Source organism: Panthera leo, chromosome E2 (genome assembly GCF_018350215.1).
Source record: "Panthera leo isolate Ple1 chromosome E2, P.leo_Ple1_pat1.1, whole genome shotgun sequence".
In the NCBI taxonomy this organism is placed as follows: domain Eukaryota; kingdom Metazoa; phylum Chordata; class Mammalia; order Carnivora; family Felidae; genus Panthera; species Panthera leo.
The window spans coordinates 59,822,528-59,837,924 of NC_056693.1; the positions used below are offsets into that span (position 1 = coordinate 59,822,528).

Below are 15,397 nucleotides of genomic sequence, written 5' to 3' on the forward strand. Positions count from 1 at the left end.
TGAGTAGTTACTTTGAACGGCAGAAGGACCGGCCGGCAGAGGAATGCGGCCCGGCGAGACTCCTCTGTGGGTGCGAGGGAGGCGGGGACGTGGCCAGCATTTTTTGATGTTCTGGCAGGTCCCTCCTCCCTCGGCCACAGAGCACAAAGCTGAACGTTACCGTGTGAAGAGAAGCCACACCTGAGCCGCCCGCCTTGCACGGGGAGGGGCGGCGTCGCGTGAAGGGGCGGTCTTGCCTCACCCTCGAAGGTTAGCACGGGACACAGAACGGGACACCCTGAGGTCGGGGCGTCTCTCCCGTGCCCGGAGCCTGGCTGTCGCTCGCTGAGCGTCAGGACTTCCTAGGGGAAGGAGTATTCAGAGGATTTCCTTTGGGCGTATAAGTCAGTTTCTTCTAGGATGGTCGTGCTCTCAGCACCTGCCTGCGTGGAGCACCATGTAGGCAGAGAACCTCGTCGTGGACGTTCTTCTCTGTCCTGCAGTCGTTTGGTGATGGGTGTCTGCGCCCCCCCAGCAGTGAATGTCCGTGGGTGTGTCGCCATCGATTGATCAGACTTGTTCGCCGTTGGTTTCTTATTTCCTGGAGCGAGTGCAGTCAGTGCTTGTGAACGTTTTCCTTGGTGATTAGGAGCTGGAAACGGGTTCATACAACTTCCCCAGGGCACCCCATTCTGCAAGGAAGCAAACGTAGAGGCATTCTCTTGGGTTAAGCCCAGTGCACTAAAATTCTCGGGTAGGGAGGGAGGCTACCCCCCTGCCCCACCATTTCCACAGCAGACTGGCTAGTTGATGGCGGCCCATCCCCTCTGAGCTGGCAACAGGTTCCGACCCGAATCAGCGTGCTGTTTCCTTTGGCCTCAGCCGGCTCCAAACATTAATTGCTTTTGCCATCTCTTTGTGAGGACACAACATAAGTTTTGTGTGCAAGTGCATGTGTGTGTCTGTGTGTACATTCAGAATATGATTATAAGCCACTGAAATCTGTATGAGGTTTTAGCTAGTTTAGAGTTAGAGTTTCTTTCTTTCTTTCTTTCTCTTTCTTTCTTTCTTTAAATTTTTTAATCTAGAGAGAGTGCGCATGCAAATGAGGGAAGAGGGGCAGAGGGAGGGAGAGAATCTCCGCTTAGCGCGGAGCCTGATGGGGGACTCGATCCCAGGACCCTGGGATCCTGACCTGAGCCAAAATCCAGAGTCAGACCCTCAACCAACTGAGCCACCCAGGCACCCCAGAGTTAGAGTTTCTGTAAAGTTCTCTGAGTTTATGTAGCTCTGACATCGGGCTCTTCCAAATAATATTTGCAAACTCTGGGTCCACGTGACTTGACGTCATTTTGTCCTCTTTGCCCGAGGTCTGTGTGTGTTTCTCTTTGCACACTACATGCTGAGCTCCTCTCCGGTGTTGGCTGGTCTTTGTCCTGCGTACCCCTGCCCCTCCTCCTCTCCGCGTGCCCACCTGCACCGGCCACTCTGTGGTCCTCAAACTCTCTGGCTCAAACCAGCTTGTTTTCTGTTTTCCTTTGTAATAAAAAGTGGCAAACACCACTTTTAAAATGATGTTTTAAAACTCTTTACCTACAGTTTTCAAGATTTTTTTTCAGGTCTTTTATTTTGGTGGTTTGTTAGGTTTTTTGCATAGACTTCAATAGAGCCCCTTGGCGTATATTCAAATCATGGTCCATTTTGTGTGAACGATGAGCTAAGGGGACAGAGATGTTGATGTTTTAAAATAGGAGTACAGAGACTTTTAACATGGTCACAAAGCGATTTCCTGAAACAGAAGAGAAGTTGAAGGTCACTTTGTAAGCATAGCTTGGAAAATGTTTGCCATGACATCTCTGAAAGCTGAAGATACTTTGTTGTAAAGCCATCGGAATAAAACAGTGAAAATATGCAACCCTGAAAGGCTAACAGAAATAAAGGAGTATTTCTGGTCTTGACTAACAAGTGGCTAAGAGCTTGAGAGGTGCTTGGTGACAGGCTCTGTCACCTCTAAGGGGTGAGACCTTGGGCAAATACTTACCCTTTCCCAGCTTCCTCATCAGTACAGTGGGAATAAGATAGTACGTGAAGATTGCCGTGAGAGAGGTCGTGCATATGAGCGCTTGGGTTCTTTGACCCTCAGCAACCCTGCGAGGGGTTTTGTTTTGGTTTATTAGAAAGAGAGCAAGAGCAAGAACGAGAGAGAGAGAGAGAGAGAGAGAGCACGCATGTGCATGCGCAGGGGAGGGGCGGAGAGAGGGGAGACAGAGAGTCCCAGGCAGGTTCTGGGCTGGCGGTGCGGAGCCCCGCGCGGGCTCCATCTGAGGAACCGTGAGATCATGACCTGAGCCGAGGTCTGACGCTGAACCGACTGAGCCGCCCGGACGCCCCACCGACCCTGTGAGGTTTAAAAACCCGATCCTATTAAGGCTTCTTGTTCACCAGGGGGTACCGTCAGCCGGGCCTCCCGGTGCGTGCGGGGCTCACGCTGGTGAGCGCACAGAACTCTCGGTCGCCCCACCCTCCGTGGGTGACAGTGCACTAGGCCGTCCCGTGGGCATCGTCTTCCTAAGTTTCTCTTCTGGCTCACGAGTCTTGGTCCCTTTTCTTTCCGCGGCACGAGACCATGGAGTCTAGAGGCAGGAGCCAGAGGACTGAACTAACTCAGAATCGTTCTCGAATTCATTCACATCTTATACACACGGGCTTGACTGTATACTGAGCACTCACCGAGGCAGTTGGGGTCTGTCCTTCAGAAAATGGACAGAAAGGCCCCTGTGCAGGGGCTGCCTCGTACCAAGCTAATCTGTAGTGAGCGAGCCATGTAGTGGGTGAGTGCCGTGTGGGGCCCGTGGACACAGCAGGTCTGTGCCTCTTCTGTGGGGTTGTGTGTGTGTGCAGTTTTGTTGTTTTATTTAATGTTTATTTTTGAGAGAGAGAGACGGCGTGAGCAGAGGAGGGAAGAGAGAGAGGGAGACACAGAATCCGAAGCAGGCTCCGGGCTCTGAGCCGTCAGCACAGAGCCCGACAGGGGGCTCGGAACCACAAACTGTGAGATCGTGACTTGAGCCAAAGTCAGATGCTTAACTGACGGAGCCACCCGGATGCCCCTGTTGTTTTAAATCATCAGCACCCATCAGAGTCACTTGGGAAAATGGTTAAAAAACACAAAAAATAACTTTGGGCTCTCTGGGGGCAGCCCCTAGTTTCCCCAGGAAATTACGGTGTTCAAAGAGTAGTGGGTTACGGACCATTCCTGTATTGGTTTTGGTTGGAAGGTCCCCTTTGCTGCTTGAGAATTTGGGCTCAAATCTAGCTTGGCTTCGTGGGCCTGGGCACGTTACTAGCTGGTCCACACGGTGGTCTGCTGATCCGCGCAGGGAAGGCGCTGTGGTGCCCTCTCCCGCTTTGAGGATTGGGTGTCTCCTTCCACGCGGAGCCCTGGGGGCAGTCCTGCCTGCCATGACTCTCCTGGGGGGAGTGCCTGAGGGCCCTTTGCTCAGTCACTGCACACGGCTGAGTGATTCTTGTGCCCCCCCCCCCCCCCGGTCACAGGTCACTGGGCCACGTCACAGAGCATTTTTTGCTTCTGGATGATCCTATTTTACCCAAGAGTATACAACTTGGGCGATTTGCATAATCTTAGAATTAAAACAGGACAGTCTATGAGTCTACCCTTTTCCCTTTTACTTAATTTTGGTTTTCATTTAATAAGAACTTAAAAAACAAACCAACATATGGTTATAGGTAAGGGTATAGAAAATGATTTAAGATTGCCAAAGAATGAGTTGAGCATGTAGTTTTTAGAAAACAAAACGATTGGGGCGCCTGGATGGTTCCGTCAATTTGGGCGTCAAACTCTTGATTTTGGCTCAGGTCGTGATCTCACAGGTTCATGGGTTTGAGCCCCATGTCAGGCTCTACGCTGACATTGCGGAGCCTGCTTGGGATTCTCTGTCTCTGTCTCTCACCCCTCCCCCACTTGCTCTTTTTCTTTCAAAATACATAAAAATACACTTAAAAAAAGAAAACAAAATGAGGGAGAGAGAAATTGATCATTGGAACATAGAGCCTAGAAATAGCCCCGCTGAGCTTTGACAGAGGGTCGAAGACCAGTGGGGAAGGGCAGTCTTTCGACACACGAGCCAGGGCACTTGGACATCCCCGGGCAGAACGAGCGAGATGAACGTCGGTGTCCCATCATACCTGGAACAAAAACTAATTGTAACCGGAGCACACGTTTAAATACAAAACTGTAACACCTGTAGATGAAGACGTAGGGGAAAGTGTTTGGGGCCCGAGGCCCGGCTCAGACCCCCAGACTTGACAGCGAAAGCACCACCCGTGGAAAAGGAGCTATCAGACATGATGGAAATCACCGAGCTCTGCTCCACGAAGACCGGTGAGGAGGACGGAGAGTCAGGCTGCAGATGGGAAGGCCATGCTGGTTCGCCACGCACCTGGCAGGGACCGACGGCACGCTCACCTGTAGGAAAAAGACTCGAACAGATACGTTGCCAAAGAGGAGATCTGGGTGGTGAATGGGCACGTGACTATTAGTGGTCAGGGAGACGCGAGTCCAAACCACACCGAGTGTCGCTCCACGTCCGTCAGAATGGCGAAAAGCACCGCATGCTGGCGAGGATGTGGAGAAACTGGATTTCTCATCCCTTGTTGGTGGGAATGTGAAAGGTACAGCCATTCTGGAAAAGTCTGGCGGTGTTTTTTGTAAAGCTAAACGTGTACTTACCACAGGGCCCAGCAGTCACATTCTTGGGCATTTCTCCCAGAGAGATGAAAACTTAGGTTCACGACTTCTACGGGGATGTCCGTGGCAGCGTATTTGTAGGAGCCCAAACCTGCCAGTACCCCAGATGCCCTTCTGGAGTTAAAGGTTCACAGACCCCTGTGCCGCGGGAAACTGCGCAGCAGTGACGCCGGTTGAACCGGTGGTGGCTCTGCCCCTTGGATGATCTGGGGCTTCCGCTGAGTACAGAAAGCCAGTTTCCAAGGTCATGAGCTGTTTGATTCCACGTCTGTAATATTCTCGAAATGTGAGGACCGTAGATGGAGAGCAGGTTAGCACTTGCCGGGGGACAGGGGTGGGGCTGGGAGGCCGGATGTGTCTAAAGGGGCAGCATGAGGCCGCTGCTCGTTAGCGGTGGCACGGTGACGGCACAGTGACGTGGGTTTACACATGGGGTCGATCCGTGCACAACCGCACACGCGCGCACAGAAACTGGCGGCGGAATCCAAGTGAGGACTGCCGTCGCATTGACGGAAGCGTCCCGGTGTTGACTTCCTGCTTCTGATGCTGTACTGCAGGCTTTATGGGACGTCGCCACCGCGGACCTAGGACTTGATGTGGTACTTCTGTTCCTTCTATGGTTACTTCACAGCAGAACCTGTAGGGGATACGTTCGCACCCGTGTGTGTGTGTGTGTGTGTGTGTGTGAGAGAGAGAGAGAGAGAGAGAGAGATCTCACACACACACACACACACACACACACACACACACACAGTGCACCAGCACACCCTGTAAAGGATTTGTTATATGGAGTTGGCTTACAGTTGTGGGGGTAGCCACGCACGCTTGGAGTCCAGGGCAGGTAGGCAGGAAGGGGAGATCGGGATCAGCTGGCAAGAGCTGTCTGGCGTCTCCAGTCCCAGGGACAGAATGCCTAAACCTCCTTCGGAGGGGCTCTCCTGATCAGGCCAGGTCCGTTCAGGGTAGTCTCCCGTCCGGTTAATTTAACGTCAGCCACTTGGGACTTTTAATCCATCTGCAGAATTGCTTCGCAGCAGATGCACATCAGTATCTGATTGAATAATTGGGGACTGTAACTCAGCCCAGGCAAGACACTTACATTCTTGTGGCAGTTTTCCTATAATCAGCCCTCAGATGACTACTGCATTCTTACTCGTGTGATACGGATGTTCCTTAATTTTTGAAAAATGAAATACTTTTCTTATACAATTTGAGGTCGATACAAGTACATTGCATTAGTTGAAAGGGTATAATTTCTGGTATATTGTGACCTGGATATTTAAAAACAGAGTGCATTCATTGTTTTCTTAAACGTTTCCATTATGGTATGAATACTATTACCCGTTTAAAAGCATCCCATGAATAAGCTTTCCACAGTTGAATTTCACCCTATTCCTTTTGCTTTTTGGAAGTTCGTTCCCGTCTTGCGCGCCCCGCCCTGCAGTTTACCTCATCCACCAGCGGACACGTGGATAGAAATTGCAGCCGGGACCTGTGTTTCCCGTAGCCACAGGGCTCAGCTCTTTTGGCTGAGTTCTCATTACGGTCACTAGTGCGTAGCTGAACAGAACAGCTTACGTGTGTTACTTGTGTGACTGATTTTTAATAATTCGGTGTCAGGAGTGTGATTTTGAGATGGATGGGGCTTTAGATTTAGTTAATCCTTGAATCCATGGATGATAATGACTTATCACTCAAGGTGAGACCGGGTTCGGCCTTGGTCCTGCTTCCCTTGGTAGTTTTTAAAGTTTTGAGTGCTGAGAAACTTGGTTCCCGTGAGGGCAGAGGCGCCTCTCAGCTCCTCAGGTCGTTAAGGTCTTTGTACACTGTCGTCAAGAACTACTTCTGATCATCTACGAGCTGAAAAGGTCCCTTGGTCCTTGGTCAGTTTCGTTGAGAACAAGGAATGGTAACCCGGTAACTCACCCAGCGGTGCTTGGTCGGTCAGCGGAGGCGTAGACTCTTCACGCCCCGCCTGGTGTCTCAGAGTGGCCTCGTGTTCCCTTCTGGGGTCCCCGCGTCCCACGTTCACGTCCTTTTGTTTCAGGGTGGGGAAGGGGCTTTGTGAAAGGGAACAGACACATTGACGAGGGTGCTCTCTCAAGGGAAACATTTTTGGAAACTAGTACGTTGTGCAAGGTGAGGACTGGGACGTTGCATCGTGAGAGCTGCCCACACCCGGGAACTCCCCGGAAGTCTTGGGGTACATCCAGGGTGCCTCTTCACATTGAAGCTGGTTGCTTCAGAACATCGTTTCCTTGATCTTAACAAGAATCGTTAAGGAGAAAAGGTACATTTACTCAAACAATTTGCCAGATGGTGCCATGAATACATTTTAATCTTTTTTCTCCAGGACTTCTGAGACCTCTACTGTGCTCCTGTCCATTGTGAATTCTCATTAGGGAACTGTTGTCACCCCGCAGGGTCATCCCGGTTAGTTGCTCAGGGAGGAGTGGAGAGGAGACAGGTGCATGCATGTGGGATCCTGGGGTGGCGGGAGCAGGGAGCAGTGCCCCACGGGACATACTTCAGGAGAACGCCCAGTGCATCCAAACCATTCATCTCCTGTTTTGAAAGAGGGAAGCTGAAATCGTCGAAGCCTGTGGGTGGCCACAGTACCAAGTCGAAGGTCACCTGTGTCACTTGTGAGGCCTGCCTGTGGACAGGTTGTAAGGATTTGGTGGGTTACTTTAGGTGTCACCAGAGAACAAAGGGAATCGCTGCAAATACAAAGTTTTGAATGAAATGCAATTGATTATGCGTTCATTTTAGAAAACACCTCACGGTCCTGCGATTTACTCGGACGTGAGATGGTGCCATTTGTGACCCTGATTTTGGGAGGGGGCGTTTAACAGCCGTGTCGCTCTGACACGGGGCTACGTTTTCTTACGTGCTTTTGGTTACGTGAGGTTTTCTCACGTGAGAGCAGTGGTTCTCCCAGAGTCGTGAAATTTAAGCACGACCCGTGCTCAGGTGGCCTTGCCGTGCATTTCCGGTGCTCTCTGGCCCTGTAGCCTCCTGAGAGCGTGCCCGCACTTCCTGTGGCCAGAAGATGAATGACCGAGCAGTCTCCTGGAGAACCTTGGTGCCATAAGCTCCTGGCTGCTGCTTAAACTCACAGCGCCACCTCGAGGAAGGTCCCCGGATAGGGGCTCCGTTCTTTCGTGGACTCGCTTTCCTTCAAAGCAAAGACCTGTGTGTGGTCCACACACTCCCCTAGTAGAAGCCGGAGGTGATAAATGTCAGGTGTTTTTGCCCACAGTCCTTCTGTCGTGTTTGCCCCTGTCCTTCCGGAGCTCACGTTTCGGAATGGTGTCGATACGTGTGGTTCTGAAAGCCTAGGCCGCCGTGCAGGCATTCCTTGGGATGGGACGAGTGAAAATACCAGCTGAGTTTCACGCAGACATGCTACTTCAGGAGCCTCACTGTCACCCGTGGCCTTTGGCTCCCTTCTGTGTAAAGGTGTAAATACTCCGATCTCAACTCAACTAAGCATACTAGCAGCGAGGGGTGGTAAGCTCTCGACAAAACGGTTCACCTCTGGTCTATCCTATGCCCGGTGTAGACCGTAAATCACTTTAAACGTGACTTCTGTGTGGGGCCCCCTCCCTCCCGTAGCGCAGGTCATTGGATGCTGAGTGTATTGAATGACTCTTGTGTATTCTGACAATGAATGTTGTTGTTTTAAGGTCTTCTTTTTCTTTGTGATTCTTTTGTTCCCTAGCGCCGTCCCCCAGACTACAGTAATACTCAACAGTGATCGGCAGAGCGCCATTGTAGCCAAGATGGAAGAACCCTTGGGCAGCAGGGCACCGGACCCCCTGGAAAGTACCGTTAGCAAGTCAGTAGCCACCACACCAACCCCACCTTTCACTGCCACTGCCACCGCGATGAGTCCCCTCGGGAGCCGCTCCACGTCCTGAGCCGGGCACAGCTGGTCGGTCGAGCCCAGCGGGCGCGGCCCACAGTTGTTTGTGGTGGGCAGGGGCCGTGCTGCGTGCAGGCCCGGGTCCCGGTGTGCCAGCTGGAGAAGGGGACGTGTTAAGGGGGGACGCACCGGGAACTTCTGTGTCCGGTGCTCACGTGCCCAGCGGGGAGACGGCTCTGTGTTTCCACAGCAGCCGGTGGGGCTCGTGCCCTCCTCCCTCGACCACCGCCTCCTCACGTGTGTCTGTCTGTCTGTCTGTCTGTACAGCAGCGTGTCAGGTCCGCAGACACCTTCTATTGAGTTTGCTAAGCGATGAAGGCATTTCGAGGTGATGATTTTCTTCTCCCACCTTTTTCTCTTGAGACACTGGAAGTGTAACCTCGGTCAGAAATAAGGGTGCGTAAGAGGCATCGTGTGACGGGGAGGCGTGCTGTGGACGGCCCTGCCCGGCAGTCTGGGCTCCGCTTTTCCTGGCGACCTGCCCCGAGATGGTGGTTTTGCTTGTTGTTTCCATCAGCGTGTTCACAGCGTCCTGTTTGCCTTTTTCTCTCAGTGCCCTCCGCAGATTGTTCCTGCCCCAGCTCTGTCCCGTTGTCTTTATTGTCCGAGCCCAGGCTCCCAGGGCCTAGCTGTGCCGCGGGCCTGCCGTGGCGGGTGGCGGGAGAAGAGTTGTTGACGCTCAGGCTGAGGAGACCTGGGGATCTGGGAGGCGGGGTCAGGTGTGCCTCCCGCAGGGGCTCGGCCGGAGGTCAGCTTGGGCAGGCTGCTGCGGGATCGAGTTCAGAAGCTGGAGTCCCAGCCTGCGGCACGACCACGGTCGGAAGCATGTTTTTGTCTTTGTGAACGGGGACCTTGGGCTTCGTCCCCCTTCTCGGTGCTTAGCAGTCCCCACGAAGGGATGTGGAGAGGGTCGCGGTAGAGGCAAGTAGCTTGTCTCCAGGTAATAAATACGTACGTTTTGGGCCTTTTTTGGAGCTGGCGGCTTGTGCCCCGTTTTTCTGGCAGTTTCTTACTGCTCCACAGCAGGACCCCTTTAGTGGTGAGAACATCCTCTGGGAGAGTCTCGACTGGCTTTTCAGACCCACTTCAGTGGTTTTTGTTGGTGAGAATAGTTAGGAGTGTTGACTTTGTTAACAGAGGCTGAGTCCCTTCTAGAAGGCCTACCAGTGTGGAGTGGATTGGGTCAATGGAAGTCTCCAGGCACGCTTGCTCTCCGATGAGTCTTTCCCATGACACAGCCCTAACAGTCGCTCTCACTCAAGTGCCGGCATTTTGTGGGAGCACCTCCACGATCAGAGAGCCGCCTTCTAGGCCTTGAGTCACCGTGGGTGGTGGTTTTACTTCTTCTGCGACACGAACACGTTTGTCGACTTTTACGTTTCACACAGTTTCTTCCAACCCCAGACCATTTCGTGCGATTCGGTCGCTGTTCCCCCGAGTAGAGAGCGCGGTGTGGGAAGACTCGCGAGCTGCCGCCTCGTGCAGTTAGGTTCTCTGATGAGTGGAGGGAAGAGGCACGCGGCGGCTTCAGCGCTAGTCTCTGCTCGTTGCTTGTGCTGCTCTCACAACATCGGCTGGTGTTTTTGTTTCCCGCTCAGCGCGGTGCCCGGGAGACGGCAGAACACCATTGTGGTGAAGGTGCCGGGTCAGGATGACAGCCACAACGAGGACGGGGAGAGCGGGTCCGAGGCCAGCGACTCCGTCTCCAACTGTGGACAGTCGGGAAGTCAGAACATTGGGAACAACGTCACCCTCATCACCCTGAACTCGGAAGGTGCGCCTGCAAAGCTTCTTTCCTTTGCCTGAATGGCAGTAGGTACAGCGTTCTGTTCTGTTCTGTTCTGTTCTGTGTGTTTTTTGCTTTTCAGCAAAGTCGCGCGGTCCCTACCTTAACACGATAGTCCAGCTTGATGGTTTTCCGACTTTACGGCGGTGCACACGCGGTCTGTGTGCAGTAGCCATTGCGCTCTGGGTTTTGAGTTTGGATCTTTTCCCAGGCCACCGACGTGCGGTCCGATCCTCCCTCCTGGCGCGGGGCACCGTGATCGTGAGGTCGATGGCCGGAGCCCCGACAGACGCCCTGCACCCACACTGCCATTCCGTCAACTTCAGCGGTGTTGGTGCGGTGGGTGCGTGCGTTCCGTGAGCGGTTTCACGCGTCGCGATCTGTGCGAGATGACTCCGCCCAGCGACAGGCTACCGTGAGCACAGTGAGGCTGGGCCGGGCTGGGGCACGATGTTTGGTAGGTTAGGGGCGTTAAGTACATTTTTGACTTCGAATGTTTCCAAACCTGCGATAGGTATTTTGGGACATGACCCCATCCTAAGTTGAGGGACGTCTGTATGTGTTTGCTATTTGTAAAACGTGGTAGGAGACAGTGGAAATTCTGCGCACGTTCAGGCGGTTTCTGAAGGCTTTCTAGTGACGGACACACCGCTGTGCTTCTAGAACCAGGAGCTGGTCATTGCCTTTGAACAGAGGTCTCTCCACGTCTCTGCTGGGGGCCAGACGTAGGTGCCCAGAGGGGACTGTGCCACCTCCCGCGAGAGGCAGAGGGAGCTGCTTGGCGGGCGCCCGGACCGGAGCCCGTTTCGCCCACACCGCGTCCTGTCCACCTGCTTCTCCTGCCACAGTCTCCGTAGCCACCTGGTGCCTCTGTCCTGCCTCTGCAGGCTAACGTGGGCCAACGTGGGCTGCCCAATGGCCTCCCACAGCACGGGGAGGAGGGGGAGTGCAGGCGTGTTAGTGCAGCGTTCCCGACCTGTAAAGCCTGTGCTTTATTCACTGGTAAACTTGTGTGGTTTTTTGTTTTACGTCTGAGTTGTTGATTTTGACTAAAAATGCAACGTAGCTTTCCTAAAACGATGATGTAGATTTACCGAGCCACGGTTTTTTTGTGAGACCAGTTACCGTATCTGAAACATTGAAAACAGCGTTTTTCTCAAAGTCTTGCTCACTTCTGACATAAATAGCAAGGATCGGGACAGCAGAGCAGGAGCAGGGAGAGAAACAGAGTTTAGTGACCGCCTTTTTTTTTTTTTTTAATTTTTTTTTTTTTTTTTTTTTTAATGTTTATTTATTTTTGAGACAGCGAGAGACAGAGCATGAACAGGGGAGGGGCAGAGAGAGAGGGAGACACAGAATCCGAAACAGGCTCCAGGCTCTGAGCCATCAGCCCAGAGCCCGACGCGGGGCTCGAACTCACGGACCGCGAGATCGTGACCTGAGCCGAAGTCGGCCGCTTAACTGACTGAGCCACCCAGGCGCCCTAGTGACCGCCTTTTAAAAAAACCGAGATCAGGGGCGCCTGGGGGGCTCAGTCTGTTAAGCGTCTGACTTCGGCTCAGGTCGTGATCTCAGGGTTTGTGGGTTCAAGCCCTGCATCGAGCTCTGTGCTGACAGCTTGGAGCCTGGAGTCTGCTTCGGATTCTGTGTCTCCCTTTCTCTCTGCTCCTCCCCTGCTCACACTCTCTTTCTCTTTCTAAAATAAACGTTAAAAGAAGGTTTTTTTTTTTTTTAACTAAAAAACATCTCATTTGGGGCGCCTGGGTGGCTCAGTCGGTGAAGCGTCCGACTTCAGCTCAGGTCATGATCTCGCGGTCCGTGAGTTCAAGTCCCGCGTTGGGCTCTGTGCTGACTGCTCAGAGCCTGGAGCCTGTTTCAGATTCTGTGTCTCCCTCTCTCTCTCTGACCCTCCTCCATTCATGCTCTCTCTCTGTCTCAAAAATAAATAAACGTTAAAAAAAAATTAAAAAAAAATATCTAATTTAATTACTGTAGATTTGACCTATTAATTTATTTATTACATTTACTTATTTATTTTGAGAGAGAGAGAGAGAGACGGAGCATGGGCGGGGGAGAGTAGAGAGAGAGGGAGAGAGAGAATCCCAAGCAGGCTCTGAGCTGTCAGCCCAGAGCCTGACATGGGGCTTGAACTCACAAACTGTGAGATCGTGACTTGAGCTGAGATCAAGAGTTGGATGCTAAGCTATCTGAGCCTCACAGGTGCCCTCAAGTTTACCATCATAAAGCGTACAATTCAGTGGGTTTTTAAAGTACATTCACATAGTTGTACACCCAGCCCCCGGTCTAATGCCGGGACATCTCTGTCACCCTGGAAAGCAGCCCTGGCAGCCACCGTCCACTTCCTGTCTTTGGAATTACGTGCTGCAGGCACTTGGCACACGTGGGCCGCGCAGTGCCGTCCACGGTGTGGCGAGTATCGCCGCTCCGATCCTTCTGTGGCTGGGTCCTTCTCCGTCGTGTGAATGGACCACATTTTGTTCATCTGCTCATCTGTCGACGGACCCTTGGGGTGTTTCCGCTTTTTAACTGTTCGGAACGTTCGTGAACAGGTGTTTGGGAGAACGTGTGGTTTTGTTTCTCTTGGGTAGCACCCGGCAGTGGAATCACTGGGTCAATTTTTTACACATTAAATTTGAGAAAGAGAGGGGTGTCGCCAGTGTCGGCGAACGGGCATTAAACATCCGTGGAGGAGATGGTGTTCGCAGCAGTCGCAGAGAAGCCTGATCGTTCTCTCTGTCCGGGTGGGTCCTGGGTGAGCACGCACACAGGTCTGACCAGCCGGCCACTTAAGGCCCGGTGTTTGTTCGGTCTAAAGTGTGTCACCTAAGGCGCGTAACACTCGATAACGCCACGAGTTTCTGAGGTTGTCGTAGATACAACATATTTCATCTTTTTATGTGTGTTACTGTGATGTGATTAACGTGAGATATCTTTCACTTGGAGAAACTACAGAGTGACACAAATGAACATAGAAAAAGGGGTCAAATTTCCAGCGTCTACATGTCTGCGGGGGGGAAAAAATACAGATTTTCTTTTGATCTGAGTCTGAGTTCTTTATGAACTGATGCATTTGTCGAAAGCGTTACTCTCTAGCAGATTGTTTCCATCGGATACGACTCTTGGATGGTACCTGTTGTTAGGATTGGGCAGACGAGACAGAGTTGACTGATTCTGAATTTTACTTTATATCAAAGAAGAGGTCACGATTCAGGATCATTCTGCCTGACCGTTGCACTAGGAGAAAACGTGCGGTGACACGTTTGTTGTGCTGCCACTCCTTGGGAGGGTCCCCGCCGGCACTTTGCCTGCTGTGTGGAGCCCGGGCCGCGCTGCCCTCGTGGCACCGTGGTCTGTGTGGGAGGACACGGAGGCGGACGGAGTCCTCTTTAAGTGGGTGCCTCGGGCGTAACTGTTGAGGAAGAAGCTACTCCGCTGGCATCTCGTATCAGAGTTACTGTCGACCGATAGTGGCATGTTCCGTGAAACACGTCTGTGAGGCGGATGGGTGCGCGGAGAGGTGGGTGAGCGCTTTGCCTGCCACGCGCTCCCCACCACTAGAACCCCTCGCTGAGCTGGAGAGAGCGTCAGGCAGCTAGTTGTGTTAGAGAAGCACCATTCACACGCAGAGCTCCGAAGGGCCGTGAACTCGGCTTTCGTGGGGTCATTTAATTCCCGCTGACGGCCCAGAGCTGCAAGTACGCAGACCGTTCTTACCTTCGTAGAAAAGTATTTCAGTGCTTGCGGTTTTAGAAACCACAGGTTTCAAAATGGTTTATTTCTTAAGAATTCCAAACGGTTTGCCCGAGTTGACGTGTTCTTTTATATCACATCTGGAGTCCGATCATTTACCGCAAGGTATCGTAGCATTTTGTCCCCGTGTTTTTGTGTAGGCTATTTTGTCTGTCATGGCACAGATTTCCTCAGAATCCGAGAGGAGTGCTAACTGTTGAGGGCAGTGGGCAGTAAACTTACTCTGGTTCCAGTTCCTCTCTTCTCTTGGCATTGCGGTCATAGTTCAGCATCGGGGTGTCATCGTTCAGAGGTTAAGCTGGCCGAGTCAGAAACAAAGCAGCTAAAATAGGACCAAAAATGGAATGTGTTAAAATCAACGAAGAGACTTAGTGATTTTTTTTTTTAATTTTTAATGGTTATTTATTTATTTTTTGAGAGAGAGAGAAAGAGAGATGCAGCGTGAGTGGGGGAGGGGCAGAGAGAGAGGGAGACACAGAATCCGAAGCAGGCTCCAGGCTCTGAGCTGTCGGCACAGAGCCCGTCGCGGGTCTCGAACTCACAAGCCGTGAGATCGTGACCTGAGCCGAAGCGGAATGTCGAACTGACTGAGCCACCCAGGCGCCCCAGATTTAGTGATTTCTTAATAGTTTAAATTCTTGCTGTCTTTGCACTTGAGAATTCTTAAAAAACTTGAGTAATCCTTCTCATAAGATGTTGGGTACTCAGCTTTAATGGGGAGGGATGGTACTTGAGTTATAATTGGATTATTGTTGGAAATTGGCCTCATGAATGTTCCAAAGCCCAGTCAGTAACGTGACTTATGCGGTAAATCTCTGGGATGTACTCGGTGGGGGCAGCAGGGTAACATCTGGCGGGAGCGGTTCATTTGGGAAAGGTCGTCAGTCACGGCGCCAGGAAGGGGACGGCTCCAGGGGCCGTGAAATATGACGGGTGCAGATTGCCGTGTTCACAGAACATCAGCCTGCGTGTGTGAAGAAGGAAGTGTAGCCGGGAACGTTTCTCGAGGATCTGTTTACATAATTCATTTTACAGAAACTTTTTTGAAACAAATTCTTCATGAGGTCATAACATTGAAAGCCAGCCTATCGTACCGGCCGTCGTAAGTGGGCTCCTGCAAGAGCGGGATCACAGACGGGTCGGCGACCGATCCCGGCGAGGTTGA

General features: G+C 52.1%; 1 protein-coding gene across 7 annotated transcripts in view; it reads left to right on the forward strand.

The window, feature by feature from the left end:
• The window catches only part of LOC122208655 (BTG3 associated nuclear protein), a 112,142-nt gene that overhangs the window by 43,216 nt on the left and 53,529 nt on the right, over nt 1-15,397 (forward strand). For 5 of the 7 annotated variants that reach the window (XM_042919925.1, XM_042919923.1, XM_042919924.1 and 2 more), the window contains exons 5-6: nt 8,472-8,588; nt 10,274-10,449. In XM_042919925.1, the coding sequence (XP_042775859.1) occupies nt 8,472-8,588; nt 10,274-10,449 (293 nt within the window). The remainder of the gene's footprint in view (nt 1-8,471; nt 8,589-10,273; nt 10,450-15,397) is intronic. The other 2 variants (XM_042919928.1, XM_042919929.1) reach the window with 1 other exon arrangement.